This window comes from Sinocyclocheilus grahami, unplaced genomic scaffold (genome assembly GCF_001515645.1).
Source record: "Sinocyclocheilus grahami isolate Dianchi unplaced genomic scaffold, SAMN03320097.WGS_v1.1 scaffold187.1, whole genome shotgun sequence".
In the NCBI taxonomy this organism is placed as follows: Eukaryota; Metazoa; Chordata; class Actinopteri; order Cypriniformes; family Cyprinidae; genus Sinocyclocheilus; species Sinocyclocheilus grahami.
This window is the reverse complement of record NW_015505366.1, coordinates 109,694-131,969: the sequence shown is the minus strand read 5'-3', so window position 1 is coordinate 131,969 and position 22,276 is coordinate 109,694. Positions and strand designations below refer to the sequence as shown.

Below are 22,276 nucleotides of genomic sequence, written 5' to 3'. Positions count from 1 at the left end.
TATATATATATATATATATATATATATATATATATATATATATATATATATATATATATATATATATATATGACTAAACAGTAAATTATTTTTTTTGTACATATTTTGATTGCAATATCACATAATACTGTCAGAACAAGAGAGGATATTTATATAAACTCTCTTAATATCTCATTTTCTTTGAGTGTCCTTGTGAAGAACCGGACATGTAAAAAAAAAACAAGTGTGCAAGGACACTCCTATTCCAAGTGGCCCCTCCATTTCAACAAAATAGCCTTTGTGATCCTGCCAGCAATAGCAAGGATAGTGGTGAAGGGCTTTTTGTCTCTCTTTTTCTTTTTTTTTCTTTCTCTCCTCCAAATGTTTGCTTAAAAGTCAAGATGGGGGAAACCTCAGAGGCTTGGTTTTGGCAATGACAAGCTGATATAATCCAAAACGAGCTGAATCCCCCAACAAAAAGCTCTTCCAGATGTAATAGAACGACCTCCTCCCCCATCACTCACTCTCTCTCTCTCAGGCTGTTTCCTTAACACACATATGTACTCATGCTTAAATATAGACACATGCATTTATAAAAGATCTAAGACTGGGCAATATATTGAATACTCACAATATATTCACAATGATTTTTCAGGCGATATCAAATTCACATATTAAATGCTAACATGAAAGTAATATACAGTAGTTTTCATGTATTAACATTTTTATTTGAAATGTTATATATGTAAGTAAAATAAAAATTATATGTAAGTAAATGTTGCTTTTTATTTTTATAAATATTTATAAAGTATAACTAGAAATGTCAACAATTCTGTGTTTTTCTGTCAATATGGGGTGCTGTGTGTACATTAATGAGGAAAAAAAATTAACTTAAATGATTTTAGCAAATGGCTGCAATATAACAAAGAGTGAAAAATTTAAGGGGGTCTGAATACTTTCCGTACCCACTGTATATATATATATATATATATATAATAGTATTTATATAAAGTATCTATCTATATATCTATCTATCTATCTGGGTTTTTGAGTATCAAAACAATACAAGTTTAATACAGCTTTAATATTTCCATACATCTGAATATCTTGTTAAACTTTTTTTGAGCAAATCATTACCATGATTTATAGAAAAAAATTTCATAGTGCAACAATAGTTTATATACAAAATACTAATTAATTGTCATTAAATTAAGTCATTTTAAATCTTTACCAACTTATCCTTCAAATCACTAGGTTTGAATTGTATTAAATTGTATTAGTATGATCACTTATTATTTTATATGTATAAGTACACAGGTCAGAATAAGTATGTAAGTGTTCATTTTTACATAACTGTTATGCTGAATGACGATGGAATATTATTTGACCCATAATTTGACATTTTGTTTTCACAAAAGTTATTTAAAACATTAGACACTTTACTTGCATTTAATATGCTTTCTGTGCATATATAGAATCACTTTGTTTTATTTTATTTGATGTGGACACCAACATGAAAGGTCCCACTCTAATATTCACACACAAAAAGAGAAAATGTACGTACATTTGTAATTCAAAGCAGAGCTTTCATAGCTTTGTGAATCCAGGCAAAGCAGTGTTAGACAATTGACACGAGAGCGCCACATAGATAAAATGTCTTGCAAATGCCCAGTACTGTGTGGCTGCAGACACAGGGCCAACTGTGTGTTGACAAATGGTCTCACAATGTCAAAATAAAAAAGGCATTCCCATAATTGATGTTGTCCTTATAAAAATAACTTACAACAGGGTAGTAAAATAATATGCAAATATAACATAAGACAGAGCATACTCAATGATAAAATCAACAAAATGATTTTGTGATGAATACCAAGTATTAGTTTAATAAAACAGAACCAAATTTTGGTATAGAACCAAACTGCTTGAGTAAATTTACAGGGTCTGATCTAAAATACGGCCCATTAGAGATTTGTAGATAGTTTGTACATTCACAATGTGTATTTACTCTGTTTTTCTACTCTCCAAGAGTGGATGGTTACAGCCTCATTATCAAATGGAGTAAACATTCAGTTACCGAGTCTAAAAATATCTCTCACTTTAGAAAGGTGGAAAAATACTCATGTTGTGTGAAGAAACTGTGGCTTTTGGTCTTTCCTCTCTCGCTCTCTCTTATGGGACACTCCAGTCTTGTGCAGTAATTCATTGGTCCGAGTGGCGTTTATTTCCCCCTCCTGCCAACCAGTTTTTTCCATCTTTAATCCTTGTGAATGGCACATTTGTTCCACCATGTCAAGGTCCAAAACCTTGCAAGCACACATATATACTAATATACTGTACATACACTTTTAATCACATGTAACCTGCTAGAGGAGGCACTTGCATTTTTTCTTTTCTTTTTTTTTTTTTTACAGTAGAATAAAGTAAGAGTCTATTACTTAAAAGTGGAAAAAAGAAGAGAGTAGGATGGTATAACTACAGTCTTTGGGAATTTTAAACAGAGGAAAGTTGGCAGAGGAGATCTCTACTGAGTTCGGCAACACACTTTTCCAGAAGTAGGAAAAAAATGCTGCTTTTTTTCCAACGGAAATATGAAAGAGCAAAACTGATATTTAAAGGGGTTACAGCATCTCTGTCCTGGAAAGAATGGAAATTCACCACCTTCATGGAAAGCGACCATTTATACAATAATATCTGAAACACTGTCATTAACTTTTGTCATTAATAACACTAAGGTCAACTACTTGAATACCAAAATGATAAAAATGTAAATGTGAGAAAGACTGTTGCTGTGACTTATGAGCTTTTTTTTGAAAAAACACGGAGGCTCTGGAACGAAAAAAAAAAGAAGAAGAAAGAAATAGAAGCTGTTTCAATATACTTTCCTGTTGTCAAAATGTCTGGTATGTATAAGCCACAGACTCCAGTCTGATTGTTGAATCCATTGTAAACAATCATGCTTGCGCTCCTGCTACATTCAATAATAAACTCAAAGCAAGGTCACATCCTCATACAGAGCTCACACACAGTTCAATGAGGTTTGAGTGATGGACTCTGTCCCATTACATTTCACCACTTCTTTAGCATGGTGTTCTTTCCTTTCTAACCACCAGCCTGTAAAAAAAAAAAGCTCTAAACTGAAGATTTTTTAAGTGTCTGTGATGAGAAGTAAAAATATTCAGCAGCAATTACGGGATACCATGATAAAATGCTAAGGCAGTGTTTCAAAGTACTGTAGTGTATTGATCCAAACTGTAAAGCAAAGCAAAGGGGTGCAGATGGTAATGAATATTGCGGCAATTATTTCCACCATGCCATGATAAATCTGTATGTTCAATATGAGGTGCACAGAAACCCTTTATGAATTAATGAAACTTGTCATTTCTCACAAACACGTTGTCACGTGTAGATTCCTTGTTTTCCTTTGGACTTTTATTGTGAAGTGTGTTCCTTGTCCTTATTGTTCCCTGTGTTCACTTCCTGTGTTTGGGCCTTGTTAGTTGTCATGGCAATTAATCAGTCTCACCTGTTGCTTGTTAGCCCTTTGTTCTCCTGTGTATAATTAGCCCTTGTGTTTTACTTGTATTCTGACAGTCAGTGTTTGCAGTTGGTTTCGTGTGCGTTCCTGTTCTCCGTGACTTTCAATAAACCCCTTGCACCTAGATCCTCCTCTTCTCTTGCATTCATTGCTCACTGCGTTACATGTCATGTATTTTTAAATAAATAAATATTCCAAGAAAACTGAAGCTATTTTGGACCATTCAAGTTATTTTGAGTTATGGGTGTTAAGCACAAAATTCTCATTACCAGATTAATGGTGAGCATGTCATGATAATTATTTTGACATTATCTTCTATATAAATATAAATCTGTATAAATATTCTTAATGATGATTCCTCTTAATACATAATTTACTTATATATGAGAATGAGACTTTTTTTTTTTTAATTGTCATGGAAATGTCACAAATCAAAATCAGAATGGTCCTAATAGGCTTAATTTTCCTAATGCAAAATTTAATTTCTTACTTTTGATTTTTGATACCCACTTCTCTCTGATACTTTCAGACCGGAAAGTAACAATCCAGAACATTCAGCAGCAGAACAGCTGAGCATAATTCTGTTAATTTTGCTTGTACCACAAGCCATCTAAAGGCTTTTAAGCAATTCAGACTCCCTTCACATAAACCACACAGAGGGATTTTTAACAAAGCATTTTACATATTCCATGTTTACTCTGAAACAAGCCAAACATTTCTTTGTATTTTGACCAAACAAAGCGACAATTAAATAATCTGGATGGACTGGTATCCTCCTCTCGGATTCATTAAAGCACAACCTGGCTATTAAAGAAACCATTAAAGAATATTATGCATTCCTTGTCGTATTGCATTGGCATGTTCCTGAACCTTAATTGCACTACAAATACAAACGTATGAGTTTTAAAACACAATGCATTTTCAATTTGAATGTCAGCTTTTTAATTTCAGTCAAAGCCTTACTTTGTTAAAATATGGCAGGGCAAACTGACACATGATTAGTGGAAGGAAGCAATGTCACCTTGGGTAATCAAATTCATCTGCTTCATAAAGGAACACAGCCCAATATAGTACAAGAGCACAGTGTGGTTTTCATCCTGGGGGATCCTAGAAGAAACTGCCTCTAGCCATGGCAGTATTAGCTGCTTTCCAGACTTATGCTTTAGTCTCTACTGTACGGCTGCTCACCATGAGCTGGCTTCTGGTTTCCTTGTAAAATATAATTGAACCTCACATTGACATCACACTTTCCTTCCCACAAACCACCCATGCTAGAGAGAAAAAGCTAAAGTTGAAAGATAAATAAAAGAGAAGAAGCCATGAGAACCAGAATGGAATCTTGGCATCTTCCAGAGCTTATTCAGACATCAAACGTAGATTGATCACAACTACAAGGCTGCCAGTTTCAAATCTAGTCAAAAATAACAATGCAACTTGCAGCATTTTGACCTTTAGAAAAATGTAAATTCATAGACAATAAAATCGGAGATTGTGACCACATGCTGTTAGTGATACTACAATAACTGATTTCCATAGTGACTTGTCTCATAAATTTTCAAACAGAGTTTTTGAGCAAACTTATGTCACCAATGTCAACACCACTGTAGCTGTTCAATTCATATAATATTGTGGACTAGTAGTTAAAGATTTGGGCTCAAGTTCCTAAACTCTGAAACCCATAAGCTATCGTTATTGTGTTGTTGAGTAAGCCATTAAATCCCTAGTTGCTTTGGAGAAAATGATCAGCTAAATGACAGCTTCAGTCTTTTAATCTCATTTGTATACAGTGAAAAAAATTAATAAATAATATATATATATATATATCTACCTGGATTTACTTGAGACTTGACAGCTCCCGATAGGTAAAGCAGGATAAGGAGCGGAAAGAGCATTTCCCAAAGCTGCTTCATCTCAGGTGGAGACGGGACGTTCATTCCTGCAGAATGAGAAACACTCTATAATAAAACTTAAGTAAAAGAGGAATCAACTATACCCCAACAACCCTTGAGTAAGTTTCAGCTCAGGCTTAAATAGAGAGTCAGTATTTATTCATGATGTTCCAAATCTGTATACATTTTTTTAAACAAAATAAAATATTTTGAAGAATGTCTCTATGTTTTCTTTTTTGGTTCATTCAGTGAAAGCCAATAGGACACAATAATAATTTGGACCCCATTAACTTCATTGTATGGGCAAAAAGATTCTTCTAAATATCTGCTTTTGTGTTCCACACAAGAAAGTAAATCTTTCAAGTTTGAAACAACAAGACCAGACGCTTTCCATCACATGCTCACACTGCACAAATAACATCTACTACCACACCTTAAAAATGCGTGTCTAAAAAGCTAATAATCTCATATACATTTCATATTCTGCAAATCTGTTCTCATGAGAACGGCATGTCAAATGTTGGTCTTCATCCTTTCATTCAGTTTTTATTCTCCAATTATGAAAAGGCACTGAGCCATGGCACAAGTTTAATGGGAAAACAGGTTGTTGTTATTTTGAGGCAATGGTTTTAATTTGGTCAGTAAAGATGCAATAATTGCCTGCAGAGTGTAATGGAATTTCCATATATTCATTATACTGACGTAAGAACAGCAAAAACTGTTGGGACAACTTCATAAGGCATTGTGGCTAGAGTTTAAAACCTTTACAAAGTCTCTGAGTTCAAAGAGAAAATACATGCTTTCCGGGTTTACTTCAACTACTGACCGTCATCAGAGTCTTTATGAAAGTCTGCTTTGTACATATAATTTTGAGCAAACACAGACACACAATAAAACTAGCCAGCACATCTTAGGATTCATATTTACACTGATACGTTATGCAGATGCTTTAAAGTATGCTATAAAAAGGATAGAATGAGATGTATACTCAAAATATTTCTAATACATATAAAGTCGAAATTCAGTTGACTACCCATGTGAAAAAGAAGTGTACTTAATCGTATCGAATGTGTACTTTAAATCTCAAAAGTATATTTTCGATTATATAATATTAATTAAATTATTAATTAAAAACAGTTTACTCTCTTTAAATACACTTAATACACTTAAACTATTTATTAACATACTTAAACTATTAATTAAAAAAATATTTTTAAGTGCATTTTAAATCAGTATGTTTTAATAATCTTAAATTATGCTTTAAAAAATACATTCATTATCATATGTTGACTAACTAAAGCACAAGTACTTGATTATAATTATATTTATAATGCAACACATTTTCATTTAATTGCAACAATGTCTGAAAACATTACATTCAGTTTGCACTTATATTCTTACAAGTGCAAACTGAATACAATGAATATAAAAGTACATTTATTATATTTATTATTTCTGGAATATGTACTCATTTTAAAAGTATGCTAATGTGCTATATTTTTTTGCAGGGGACCTTCTACTAGTTCACAGTTATGTATTTCATATTTATAGATAATATAGCCTAGCTTAAATGTAGCTCAAACTACTTTTGTCATTTAGGTTAGCTTTTAGCATTACTAGCTTCTTAATCTAATGGTAGCTTTCGGTTTAGCTTAGCTAATCCTTCTCTAGTGTAGTTAGTAATTTAGTTAACTACACAGAATCGTGCCCAACACAGTACAGGTTTGCAATGTGTGAATGTATCTTAAAGCTGCAGTCCTTAACTTTTTTGTGTTCAAAATTGACAAAATGTATATAATAAGCAAGTACACCATGAATCCATTTTCCAAATCATGTTTTTGGCTTGCCCTGAATCACTACGGTACACCTATAATAAGCGTTTATATTCAGACTACTTAGACTGGTTCGTGTAGGTACCGCTGCGGAGTAGCCCAGAACCTGCGTGATTCGCCATAGACATAAACAGAGAGAAGTAGCTCCGGCTACAATGTTCTTCCGCAAGATGCAAGCAGTTCTGTTTATTAACCGCTAGAGTGCCAAAAGTTACAGACTGCAGCTTTAAATATGCAATATGGGTATTCTGTTCCATTGGAAAAGATTTAAGAATGTGACATTTTCATTTTAAAAAGATAGTGTTATGTAAAAATTTTAACAAAACACAGCAACAGTGAGCATTATTAAAAAGTATATAGATTTAACGGTAAAACACACAAAAGAATGTGAATGCAAACACCTGTAATTATGAGTTCATGCATAATTTCTTTCCTAAATGTCTCAGAAGGCATGTCATAACCATATGACATTCTCAGCTTTAAACATCAACCTGAATGATAGCATTTGGTAGCTATTGCCCTCTTGAGTAGGCTACTGTGTTTTGGTGCCATCAGAGGAACACAAAAGCTCCGACTACATATTTTAATAAGATTTTAATGAGATACACACTTGCAATGCATTGGCCGAGCATTCATGTCTGCATTTGTATTGTATAGGGTATGTTTCTGGCCAAAAAAAAAAAACTTACCAGGGGATGTGGAGTGTCTGACTGTGGGTAAGATGTTACCTCAGAGAGGGTTATTGCCAATAGGAATGTCCAGTTCAGTCAAAATATCACTGTATGTATTCATAGTATGAAATAGTACTTTCGTACTACATTATTATTACTACACAACATTTAAGTTCTCAAGCACCAGTGAACAACAGAATTGCTTATGACACATAATTAGGGGTTTGTAATGTCAGGATATATTGTACAAAACTAAATTTCACATGACAATTTCATTCAGTAAACTATACTTAGCATTATAAAGACAGATGCCTCAGACTAAAACAATTTGCTTTAATTACAATGGAGAAAATAAGACGTACATGCTGGATTGTAAACAAGCGCAGGATTACTCACTTCTGCTTTTGACTGTGCATGACTCTCCTGGCTCTTTGAAAAAGTCTCAACACATGATTCATGAGTTATGTAACATGAAAAATTAAAGGAATAATTGATTCAAAAATATCATCATATGAACTCACCCTCACTTCATTCAAAACCCATTTGACTTTCTTTTAAAAGTTATTTTGCATGTAATTACAAAGAATGGTAAAAGGAGTTTTCATGCCACAGCCATATCACCCTGCAGCCCAAGACTGGTTGCCCACTGAAGCTAAGCAGGGTTGAGCCTGGTCAGTACCTGGATGGGAAACCTCCTGGGAAAACTAGGTTGCTGTTGGAAGAGGTGTTAGTGAGCCCAGCAGGGGGTGCTCACCCTGTGGTCTGTGTGGGTCCTAACGCCCCAGTATAGTGACGGGGACACTATACTGTCAAAAAGCACCGTCTTTCAGATGAGACGTTAAACCGAGGTCCTGACTCTCTGTGGTCATTAAAAATCCCATTGCATTTCTTGTAAAGAGTAGGGACGTCCTGGTCAATTGCCTCCCTGGCCTTTGTCAATCATGACCTCCTAATAATCCCCAACCACTTGATTGGCTCTATGACTCTTTCTCTTCTCCACGCACCTGTGACAGCACCATCTCTCTACTGAACATCATCTTTGCTCGCTTTGAGGCACAAAACAGCATTTTCAACATCTCGCTAAGTCAGGCTGTTGTCCCCACATGCTTCAAAGCTACCACCATCATTCCAGTCCCGAAGAAGTCGTCTCCATCCTGCTTCAAATCACTATATCTGCACTGTTGTTTACTTTACTGGTTTGCACTCTATCTGCCATATGCCTTGTGCTTTATATATATATTTTTACATTTTACCTTATTTGTATATTTGTATAGTTGTATTTTGTATTTAATCTGTATTTATGTTAGCTGTATGCACCCAAGGGTCTGAGAGTAACGCAATTTCAATTCTCTGTGTGTATGTGCTGTACATGTGGAAGAATTGACAATAAAGCAGACTTGAACTTGAACTTGAACTTGAACCTGTAGCTGGTGTGTGGTGAGTGCACTGGCGCCTCTGTCCTGTGGCTGCCGTTGCATCATCCAAGTGGATGCTGCACACTGGTGGTGGTTGAGGAGAGACCCCCCCCCCCCCTCCCACATGATTGTAAAGCGCTTTGGGTGTACAACAATACACAATAAAGCGCTATATAAATGCATCATTCATTCATTCATTCATTCATTCATGTTTCAAATGAGATGCAAAAATAACATTACGTTTATGCATGTAGTGAACGCTTTTATCCAAAGAGACGTACAATTATTAGTCAACTAGATTATTAGATAAACTATATTCTGTATAACTATATGAAAACTATATAAACACTATATAAAAGTTGGTCCATACTACTTGTGTGCTATATTGCAAATTCATTGTAATTGAACGGAAAAAGAGTACATTTGTTCATTATAATAGACATTGTAATTACATGTCTATTACTAATTACAACCAATCTTGTAAACCCATAAAGTGCTAAATTGTAAAAGTGTAAATATTTATAGTAACTATGTCTTCACTAACCAATCTTTGTTTTTTACATTGTATAATTGAAACAGCAGCATGCACATTTATGAAAGCTAGTTAAGTTCAGCTTAAAGGGACAAGTGTGACTTTGGATCTGTGCAGGATGCCTTAAGAAGCCAAGAAAAAGTTTTCATCATCAGCCAAACAAAACTCTCCTCACAGGATTGAAGTAGGAGTGCCCTATGAACATGTGTGATCATCAGGCAGATTTCTGCCTCTTCTGCCTCATTTAAGTTTGAGCATTTCAAAGAGGTTTTAAAAGACCATCAAAGGCCTCATAGATGCAACATACAACACACTCTTTGAACATTCACTATGGTAATAAGGCACACTATTCAGAGGAACTCCCTTAGGGTATGATAATAAAGTTTAACGGGACCTTGGTCGACCACTAGCATTTGTACTTCATGCATATTACAGAGTATTTGGGCATATCTGCCACACTAAGAATGAATGAATTTCATTGTATTTCATAAAATGGATCGTTTTGGTCCTTCATTATGATTGACTGAGCTGCCCTTGTTGTAAAACAACTAAATTTTTGTTAATTAAATCATAATATTTTTGCTCTATGTTTGCATATGTAGGCTCTGCATTATGCCCAACAACTTAAACCACATTTTATTTTACGTTGAGGTCACTGTTAAACACAGCTTCTAAACAAAACAAAACAAAACAAAACAAAACAAAACAAAAGAAACAAACAAAACAATCAAATTAAATAAAAACAAAAAATAAATCAAAACAAAACAAATGAAACAAGATATATATATATATATATTTTTTTTTTTTTATTAATAAAAAACAAACAAAAAAAAACTGCCCAACAATCAATGAGAAGGGCAGGGCTTTGAGCGTTCAATAGTGAGAAACAAGTAACTCAGTTCTTCTTTTTTTAGCGCCTCTTAATGTGCTTGATCTTAATGTGGACAACCCTGTTTGGTTAACACGTGTGACTCTGCAAACCTCTGTGTGAACTCCCAAGCAGAGGGGATACCACACACAGGGGAAAGAGCAGTCATGACCTGGGTTACAAGGACCCTCAATTACTCGCAGCGGTGCATACCAGGGTTATGGCGCAGTGGGGAGAGGATTCTTTGGTGTGTTAATTTGCCAGCATTTCCCAAAGTCACATTCCCAAGTTTTAAACACTTTTAACACTTTGTTAACAGTCCATTTCAGAGATATCAGAAGATCATCAGTTCATGCCACTGCAAATACAATATTATATTGCATAATGTTATTGTATTTATTATTAAATTGTATTGTATATTGAATTTCAGAATAATATTTGGTGCTAAATTTAAGTTCATGTTCAGTCCAGTAAAGCTGGAAAATATTGATAATGGATGACATTAATGTGTCATTTGTATCCAAAATAAAGTGCTATGATGACTTCCACAAATATTAAGCAGTTTAATAAAAAAAATATAATTTAAATATTGATAATAATCAGAAATGCTTATTGAGGACCAAATCAGCATATCGGAATGATTTCTGAAGGATCATGTGACACTGATGACTGAAGTAATGGCTGCTGAGAATTTTGCTTTGCCATCACAGGAATAAATTATTTTAAAATATATTAAAATACAAAACAGGTATATTCAAATGTTAAATTGTAATAAGATTTCACAATATGCTTTTACTGGATTTACATAAGCAGCAAATAAATGCAGCTTTGGTGGGCATATAAAACTTCTTTCAAAATACATTAAAAAAAAAATCATAATTATTCCAAACTTTTGACCAGAGGTGTACAGTACCTTAATGGTCTACGTACAAAAAAATCCAACAATCATTTTTCATTCTCTCAGCCAGTGTATGTTGGGAGTTTATTGCTTTCAAAGGCATTTCAAAAGGTCCCTCAAGTATTCTGGTACTGCACAGAAACGCGGTAGTTTCGGTCCCTCAGTTTATGACCTTCATGCTAAAACATACTTCAAGCGAAGTGTGAACAGAGTAGATGATCTAGGTCACAGTGAGACTGCAGTAAACATATGGAATTACTGGATGGTTGCCTCTGATGCATTTATATGTGCTCCACGTATTTACAGCATAATATATGATTAAAGGGCCTGCTGTGTTCGAAATTGGTACCAGTCCTATGAGGCCAATCCTCAAATGTCACGACTCATGGTGTTCACACTGAGTGATTCTGCAAAGAGGCAGATGAGAATAATTCAAGGGGACACGGGCAGACGGGGCACAACAGGGAAAGTAATAAGAGATTTGTCTCTAAAACCAGAAATGTGTGTATGCTATGGTATACTGCATTATGAGACCATTTCAGAATATGGATGGTTTTTCAATTTTCAGACTTTCAGACAAGACTGGCACATTATATTTAGTAACTGTTAAAGTTTCGCATTTGTGTCACCCAAGGCACTTTGGAATGTTTAAAATAATTTTACCAGTGGCTCTAAGGAATTATAAAGGAAAGCTCATGCAGCTGCTGCTTTCTAAATATTTGCCATGCTTCATACACTTCAAATAAGACATTATTACTTATATAGTCTGCATTAAAAGTATAAGTAGTCACTTAGCATAAGGAACACACACACTACTACTCAAAGAATTAGGGTCAGTATTTTATTTAAAGACTATTATATTCTTACAAAAAAATCCATTTTAAATAGTGTTCTTTTGAACTTTCTTTTCATAGACAAACCTTGAAAATCATGCATCATGCTTCTTACAAAAATATTAAGTAGCACAAGTGTTTTCAACACTGATCGAAGAAATGTTTCTTGCACACCAAATCAGCATATTAAAACAATTTCCGAAGGATCATGGGACAGAGTGGATTAATGGCTGATTAAAATTCAGATTTGATCACAGGTCAAAGGAATAAATTACAGTGTTTATGCGGTTTAAGGTAAACAAACCCACATTATTTTCCACATACTGTACATTATTGTTTCTCCTCTATGCCCCGCCTTTCTGAAACATGTCGATTTTTACAAAGCTCATCGGTCTGAAAAGCGAGGTGTACGCTGATTGGCCAGCTATCCAGTGCGTTGTGATTGGCTGAATACCTCAAGCTTGTGACAGAAATGTTACACCCCTTACCATACTGTGATGCCGTGTCCCGGTGCGACGAGACAAAACCAATAAAACCCATTACAAACGAGGCATTTGTAGCATCCAGGGGGATTTTTTATGCGTTGCATCACGCCGCGTAAACATAAAACCATGTCTGCATTTGTGATCGGAGAAACGACAAACAACAAGCGCTACTCTACACTGCTCAAAACTCGCGTTTGAATCATCAGTGGCAAATCCTTTAAATATGAAAACGTACTTACATGCTGTGTCAGCATTATTTGTCAGAACACTGGCAATGTAGGCTACTGGTTCAGGAAACAGTCCTTGTCCTCCGTAAAATGCGCTGCACACATCTGGATATTTGAGTTAAACTGTTCTGGAACAGTGTTGTAAATACAACTTAACCACTGATTTCTAGTCGTGTCCTCTTTTGGAAGGCCAAACAAAGTAGTTTCGCTTTCATAACGAAACACACAGCGTCTCCACGACATGGCGGCTGTGGCAACAAAAATTCTACAGTGAGAATCAAAGTTACGCCTTCTTTCTTTTTATGTGAACATTTGGGTGGTGTTATGCAAATCTTCCCACACAGTGACGTAGACATGTGGAGGCATGTTTGAACGAGCCGTTTTAGGAGGGCATGGACGAATCTTAACTTTTATAAAGAATATCTCTTTGGGTTTGAGACTTCAGTCTTTGCAACTTTAGGAATCTTATCTATTCACGAACAGCTTGTAACACTCCAAAGAGAAAGGAAATCGCATCATATGACCCCTTTAAAATATATTAAAATTGTCATATATAGTGTACAAATTGTAATTGTAATTTCACAATATTATAGTTTCAGTTAGGGTTAGGTTAGGGCAAAATTATGTTTTCTTTCCAAAACATAATTTTTTTTTTTACCAACCCTAAATTTTAGACATCTTAGGAACATGAGCCTTAGAAAAGTGGAATGGAATCAGGACGCAGGATTCAAATCTCCCACATGATATAACCTCTGCTTCACTGTGAAAGTGCATCTGCCACATCAACGCAAAGAAGATCCATCATGATTTTTTTCCTAGTATATTTGTTTTAATGGCTTAATGCAAGGGAAATTCCACATGGAATTCTGGAGAAAAAAACAAAAAACTTCTGCCATCTTAGATGAACTTTTTGTACTGCTAACACAGTGTTTATTAATGGAAACTTGGCAACACTTTACATTAAGGTTTCATTTGTAAAACATAAGTTGACATGAACTAACAATGAACAATACTTCTACAGCATTTATTTAATGTTAATTTCAGTATTAACTAATCTTTTTTTCAAATCAAAAGCTGCATCACTTAACATTAACTAATGAACTCTGAACAAACAATGAACAAATATACTTATATTAACGCAAATATAGTAAATATTATATTAATATTAACATTAAATGTATATTAATATTACATTAATTTTTAATACATGTTACTTAATGCATTAACTAATGTTAACAAATGAGACCTTATTGTAAAGTGTTTCTGGAACCATTAAGTTTTGTTGACTTTAATATGCTGCTGACTAAATCAATTAAATATCTAAGCTTATATTTGATACATTAGTATGCATATTACAACAGAATAGCTGGAACAGAATGGTGCTATGAAATTAAAAGGTCATAGGTCAAAGGGAATGCATGGACTCGAAAAATTTATATATACATATACTGTACTGTAAGTCACTTTAAAAGTGTCTGACATGCATAAGTTTAAATTAATAACAGTTATCTGAAATTTCACTCATAATGGTTGAACGGGAAAAACTGTAATAATGTACAATGTAAAATAAAATATAACAGTCTCACAAGAGCATTGCATTAGTTTTTAACTAGACGATTAATTAGTAAAGTCCAAAAGAATGAAAAAAAGGAATGAAATAATTTTGTGGGATTTGCAAAGAGCAATAAGATCTGCCATTATAAATATTTATTCCAAATTAATTTAGCAGATTATTGTGCTCAGCTGCTCTGAAACATTTTCTTCAGAAAAACAGGTATTGTAAATAGTAACGTATATAAAAAGGAAGCTTCTTCTGACAAGTATAATTCTCATTGGTGCAATTAACCAGAGTAAGTAAAACCTACGAAAAAGATCTGCCATTATAAATATTTATTCCAAATTAATTTAGCAGATTATTGTGCTCAGCTGCTCTGAAACATTTTTCTTCAGAAAAACAGGTATTGTAAATAGTAACGTATATAAAAAGGAAGCTTCTTCTGACAAGTATAATTCTCATTGGTGCAATTAACCAGAGTAAGTAAAACCTACGAAAGAAAAAAAAAAAGAACATGTAACGTATTTCATCTAATAGAAGTTTTGTGGTGGGAAATCAGTTTTCCCAATGAGAAATTACCCTAGAGATTCTAACCATAAAGAGACTCTCAGTAACATGCTAGAATACCACTACTGAGAAAATATAATTCCAGAAAATCACACTAAAACAACTTTTTATCTGATAACAGTATTTAAAGAGAAGTCATTAGCGATTTGAAGGGACTTATTAAAGGGGGGGTACAATGCTGTTTCATGCATTCAGAGTTGTTTACACTGTTAAAGAGTTGGATTCTCATGCTAAGCATGGACAAAGTTTCAAAAAACAATTTGGACGTATGACGGAGTATTTCTGTGCCAAAAATCGCACTCCCGGGCTCGTACAAGTTTCGGCAGTGTTGCCAATTTAGCTACTTTGTAGCTAGATTTAGCAACTTCCCCGCCCCTTTTGAGACTTTTTTCCAAAGGTTTAAGGACAAATATAGCAACTGCTTGGACAAACCTTATCTAAGTTCTCATCTTGCCCACTGATCTACGTTCATCTTTATACAGATCAGTGAATTTGCCATTGTGATGTCATCTAGTGACATTTAGCTACCAGTTTTAGCTACTTTCAATTGAAAGCAGTTGGCAACACAGAGTTTCGGAGAGTTTTTTCCGATCGTGGCTCTTCATGACGTAGACGAGGGTGGAACTCCTTCTATGGGCATTTCTCCCAGAAGAACGCGCCCGAGCACGCATCAACCAGAGCGAGATCGCGCCCATCAACGCGTTTCATCCGGCGGCAGCGCTGCATGGGACTTGCTAGGGAAGAATGTCTCCAATCCAAAGAAGCGTGTTTTTGGTTGTAAGGGAAAGATAACTTTGTTCAGCTTCCTAAAAGAACCCAGCACTATGTAAACAGTCAGTGGATACAGTTTGTTTTTCGGGGGAGCAACGGAGTTTAACAAGTGTGTTTGTTGACAAACGTTTTATAAACTAGGCCCAGTTCGACGCTGGATTTGCACATCGTTTGATACTGAAAGATGGAGTGGTCTCAGCTATAAAAGATCCCGGTCATGATTCAGAACTGCAGACGGTAAGTGAAACAGCATCAAATGTCTGTTTTGTTGGCAGTCGGAGCTCAAGTGCTCGTCACTCTTTAGCTCTGCCCACGGCACGCCTCCAGGAGCTCGGCTTTTTCCGGAGAGAATGGTAAAGCTGTATCTTTCTTTTATAAATATGATAAAACTAAAGACTTTTTGGAGATATGAAGGATGCAGTACTACTCTATAGGTACTCAAGATTAACACGAGATTGAGTGAAACTGTGTGTGTTATGCCCCCTTTAAACACAACACCTGACAGTACAGAGGGCCAATAGTGTACACGAAGGCCGTGGCCCTTGTGAGACCTCTAAGTGTAAATATTGTAGGATTTCACTGATTCCAAACCACAATACTGGCTCTTCAGTGCAACCTGGCAAAAAGAGTAAATTACACATTACACTACGTCTTCTAGGCGCTATAGTCAACATGATTCACATGCAATAGGTGAAGATTGCTTTTAAAGTAAAAACGTGGCCTCGCACAGAGCCTGGTTACCTCATAAACAGCATGAGGCCCATATCAGGAAAGAGGAAATAAAAGTCAAAAATAGTGTCAGTGATTTTGCAATGAGGACACAGTGTGCTCTTTGAATTCAAATGCATAGTGGGGCTCATAGCTATCTCAATATGTATGCAGAAGCTAGTCTATTTTAACAGTTAAATGAACATTTGGGATGAATGATGGATTTTACAGGTAAGCATTTTTTCTTAATGTGCTGTGAAAACCACAGCATTAAAGAGTAAATTGCACTTTAGATGCAAAGCTTTTATCTTTCTGCACTTTTCCAGTTCCACATCGAGGATGCTTGAGCCATGAATGCTACTGATGTTTAAAGCAGGGGTCAGCCTTTTTCAGGATGGACACAGACAGAAAAGGATGCATATATACAATAGTATCATATTAATGTAATTTGATATAATGCTTTAATTACAAAGTCATTAAAATGTTTATATTATGTTATTTTTATATTACAGCATATTATATTATATTACATTGAAGTTATACTAAATGTAACAATGAAAGTTCATGTACTGTAGGTTTAACTAACTTATTAGTCTCCATATAAGATTTGTTTAGGACTTTGTGAGGACTTTAACCAGTCTCTCATTATAGAATATAGCTTAAGAGAAGCTTAGTGACAACTTCAGATTAGAAGACAGATAGATCATATCTTTAGGTCTTAATTAAATAGCATAACACATCAGTGTCAAGATCAGGTTAAGTCATTACAATAATTAGATATTATATTATATTATTGAAGCTATACTATACTTTTTTAACAAAAAATAGTGGTTTTAATGATAATTTAAAATAACATTTCATGCAAGTTTAACTAATTGAATAATCTTCATATAAGCTTTGTTCTAGACCAGGGGTAGGCAAGTTCGGTCCTAGAGAGCCGCAGTCCTGCAGAGTTCAGCTCCAACCCTGAAAAAAAACCTCACCTGCCTATAGCCTTAGTAATCCTGAAGACATTGATTAGCTTGTTCAGGTGTGTTTGATTAGGGTTGGAGCTGAACTCTGCAGGACTGCGGCTCTCTAGGACCGAACTTGCCTACCCCTGTTCTAGACATAAACAAATCTTAACTCTAATTTTAACCATTCTGTCATTATAGAATATAAACTAAATGACAACTTCAGATTGGAGGACAGATAGGTCATATCTTATGACTTTAATTAAATATCACACATCAGTGTCAAAATCTTGTCAATAAATAATTACATATTAATTTATATTTTTGTATTACAGAATAGTCTATTATAATCTATATTATATCATATTAAATTAAAGTTACACAATTTTAAGTACTATTTTTAAATCATTAAAATAATTATGTAGTATAGAATATTATATGATATTAGCGAACTATATTATATTAATTTTATGCTTTTTTTCAAATCTGAGATTTTTAACAATAATTTACAATAAAACCGTTTATGCAGGTTTTAACTAAATTAATAGCTTTCCTATAAACTTTGTTCTGAACATAAACAAATCCTAACTCTAACCAGTCTCTCATTATAGAATACAGCAGATAAGCTAATGACAGCTTCATATAGATTGGAGGACTGATAGGCCATACATTATCTAAAGGCCTCAATTAAATCTCATTGCACATCAGTGTCAAAATCTGGTTTCAATTTGTGGTCCTGTAAGTGAGCGCTTTCCAAGATCTGGGATCGTCACTTAACCAAACAAATAACCAGAAAATTACAGTGAAGGGCTCTTTCAAGACAACTATATGCACTTTCGGTTATGCTTTAGAGCCTCCCTTCACTGCTCACTGCAATTAACTGTCAAGATTTTATCATAGACTTCAAAAATGATGACAGTGTGATCTTCACAATCATGTTTTTCAATATCCTGCACAGTTTGGAGATGTAAGCATTTGTGCAACTTCAGGATTAGATGACACTAACTTTTTCCAAACATTTCTACACTGTAAAAAGTTTTTTTTTTGAAGTCGTCAATAAAACAAAAAATTATTGGAGTATGTTTTGTAACAAAACACTATTTCAGTTTTTCTACTTCAGAATTTCACGTTTAATTCAGCGTGTTATTTGCCTTTCTTGTAATTGTTTGTGAAATTTACTAGCAATTTCTGAGTAAAAATTATTTCTACACCATTATGCACCTTACACCTTAATGCAAGTCAGAGAAGAGTATGGCTTTATGTAATTCAGATCTGAATTTAGCACAACTACAATAGTGCATTTTATTTGGCAGACTACGTACTACTGGAGTGAATGGATCTTATTCGCCATGCAGGCTTATATTCACACGCCTGTAAATTTAGGTATGAAGAGAACATGTGTTTTTCATTTGAAACCTCTTTCATTCCTCCCTAAAGCAAAGCCATAGCATTGCCAATATTTTACTTTCATGGAAATGCATAAATCCGAATCAAATGGCAGTTCCAGCGAAATTAGAGCCAGGTGATAGCAAAAACAGATGCAAGTGCAACGACACATGTTACAGAATCATGACATTTTGTGATGAGTAAATGTTTTCTACTTTTCTTGAACTTATTTAGGATAAGTGACTGAAAAATATAATTTTGTCTTACTAAACAAAGATGTCATATACTCTACAGTTAGCATAATTGCATAGCGATGCTATAAGATAATTAAAACAATCAAGGGCCACAAACAGTATAAATTAAAGTTTGATACTGGAGGTATATGAAAAAAAGAAAAGGGTTGTCTTGCCTGTTTAATCTTGTGAAATTCTCTTTGTGAGACAACAGCGCTTTGGGGATTTACAATGCAGTAAGTAGTCTGCAGTTAGATTTCTTGAGAGTTGAAGATCAAGTTAAATTTTTTAGACTGCTATTTATGGTGTAAAGCTATATGGTCCAAATGGTCATAGTTCTGTGAACTTCATCTGTGCACCTGCACAAAACACACTGGAATGCAACATATACTCTCTCCTGAGTTTTCTGACTTAAATTACACCTAACAATTTCACCAGTGGAAAAAAACCTTTTCCATTTCCTTTCTGAAAAGCAACAGTCAGTTTACGAAGTGTTGCATGAATCATACAAGACTCAATGCAAGCAGTGGGTGCTTTCTTCCTGAAACGTCAATTAAACATATTTCCAAAAGAGCCGATCTGAGTGCTAAACAAAGTTGTTTGCTAATCAACTTTAAATGTGTATATATATATATATATATATATATATAATGATCAAGAGGGCTATATATATTATAAAAAACATTTTATATATTTATAAACAGTCTCCTACTAATACAGAATATAAATCAACTGCAGCAAATGGCATCATCTGCTTGCTAGTTGTCATTTATGTTTTCTTTATATGCAAAAATGCATAAAAAATTTTTTTCCCTTTGTATATCCAGCCTACTTCGGGTTAAGGAGGGAGAACAAATAAAGTATAAGGTATATGGACACAAACATATTCTGTTACCTATTCAAAATCTTACATCGATGTAACAGTGAGAAGTATTTTCTGATCTTTTCTGTGAGAAATAGAGTATTAAATTACCTGCTAAAGTTAAAAAGAATGGTTTAATGGTTTCTCTGTCCACATTTAACCACATGGTTCACATTTAACTCAATAATAATAATTATTATTGATATCTTTGCAATGCAAGCGTCACAAAAATATGTAAATGCATTAATATGGTACTATACGCATTACTATAATAGGCCTGGCTTAAAATGCTGTATTCAGTGTTATGCAATATGTACCAGGGGTCTCTGATAAATAGTTTAAAAGATATTGAAGATATTGTAATACAGGATTTCTATTACTCCTTACCCTGCTTGCACCCAAAAGATCTGCAAGCACTAAGCTAAACTACACATGAATTACACATAAATGAATAATCTTCAATGATAAAGGCTTGGAAATCTTCATCCACCACCTAGTTAAATTACATATTGTGTGTGTATATATATATATATATATATATATATAATGTTTTAAAGCAATATTACTTCAAATGTTAATTGTATTCTGTATCCTGATACACCGATCAGCCTTTTGCTGAACAAAGCATTACAAATAAAAACAGCTATGGCTAAAATTAAAGCTCTGGATTCTTAAAGGCTTACATAAATTTAAGGATGTATACAAACTAACCATACGTAGTTCAGATGAATGATATGTCGATGTCTTGGAAAGGTCATCACTGTGTAATGCCGGTCGTGAGGTCATGAACCGTGTCCTACACAAAGCAGGTTGAGTTGCACAGTGGCCCCAAAAGTATTTGAACATTTAAATCACTTTTAAAAAATATCAAAACAAGTGACAAACAAATTAGCTTCTCTCATAAACCAATCTATCTCAAAGTTATTTTTAAAGGATGTATGAAGTCTGTTCACCTCAAATTCACACAGGTGATCCTAGCAAGTAACAACAGGTGCAACTTCCGGTAACACTTTACTTTAAGGTGTCCTTGTTACACGTTACATGTACTTACTATTATAATAAAAATTAATTAAGCATAATTACATACAAGTAACCCTAATCCAAACCCTAAATAATCCTAACCCTATAGTAAGTACATGTATTTAATTAATATTACTCAGTACTTAAATGTATAATTACACTGTAACAAGGACACCTTAAAATAAAGTGTAGCCCAACTTCCTAATGTATGATGATTATACTAACTTTGAAAAAAAAGTCAAAATGCTTTGCATAATTTTGAACAGTATGAAAATATTAAAAATATTATATTTTTAAGCGAGGCTCAACTGTCCAAATACTTTTTACAAATATTTAAGCCACTGCACTTTCATTTTTTGTGTATCACAGCCACCATTCAAACTCATTATTAATAGGAAATAGCATCCTCATGTTAACTTATAGAGAAGTTTTATAATACAAATATTGTATTCATAACTTGACAACTATTAAAGGGGCACATTTATCATTTTACAAAGCTGCATTGCATAGTAAAGGAAGGCAACATGAGAAAGACAGTCCTGAGGAACAGCAGGAGAAACTAATACAATAATGCATAATATCCAAGCAAAATCAAGTACTTTGAATACACTTGCGTGAGATTTAACAAGCCAGAACATACAATGGCAACCTTGTCAAAAAGTCAATTCAGAACAGCTGGTTTGCTAAAGTTCACTGGATCAAGTCGCTCTGCTATCCGCTATTTTAGTCTGCCATGCAAACAGTGGCTGTCCAATGCAAGGTTGAACAAAAAGCCAACGGAACGGCACTAATACACATTAAATCATCTTTAAACCATCACAATCATTCATATACATATTCCCTTGATCCCAACAGAGGAAATGATCAAACTTTCTTTAAAAAAAATAAATTAAAGGAAACAAAGAAAAGAGACAGCATGCAAACTTACTGCTTGGGTTGCTGTTTTCAAACCATTTGTCCAAGGATTTCTTAATTCCAAGTAATGTAGCCTATGTCTAATCAGGAGGACAAAAACAAGGCCTTTTCTTTCTCTCCGAAGTTCTCTTTCAGATCTCAC

At 34.2% G+C, this 22,276-nt stretch overlaps 1 protein-coding gene across 2 annotated transcripts in view; it reads right to left on the bottom strand.

Moving 5' to 3' along the window:
• The window catches only part of LOC107594601 (discoidin domain-containing receptor 2-like), a 47,394-nt gene extending 25,126 nt beyond the window's left edge, over nucleotides 1–22,268 (bottom strand). For both annotated transcript variants that reach the window (XM_016284695.1, XM_016284696.1), the window contains exons 1-2: nucleotides 22,148–22,268; nucleotides 5,343–5,450 (exon numbers count right to left, since the gene is read on the bottom strand). In XM_016284695.1, coding sequence (XP_016140181.1) covers nucleotides 5,343–5,448 — 106 coding nt within the window. In that variant the 5' untranslated portion in view covers nucleotides 5,449–5,450; nucleotides 22,148–22,268. The remainder of the gene's footprint in view (nucleotides 1–5,342; nucleotides 5,451–22,147) is intronic.
• Between the last annotated feature and the right edge of the window lie 8 nt (nucleotides 22,269–22,276).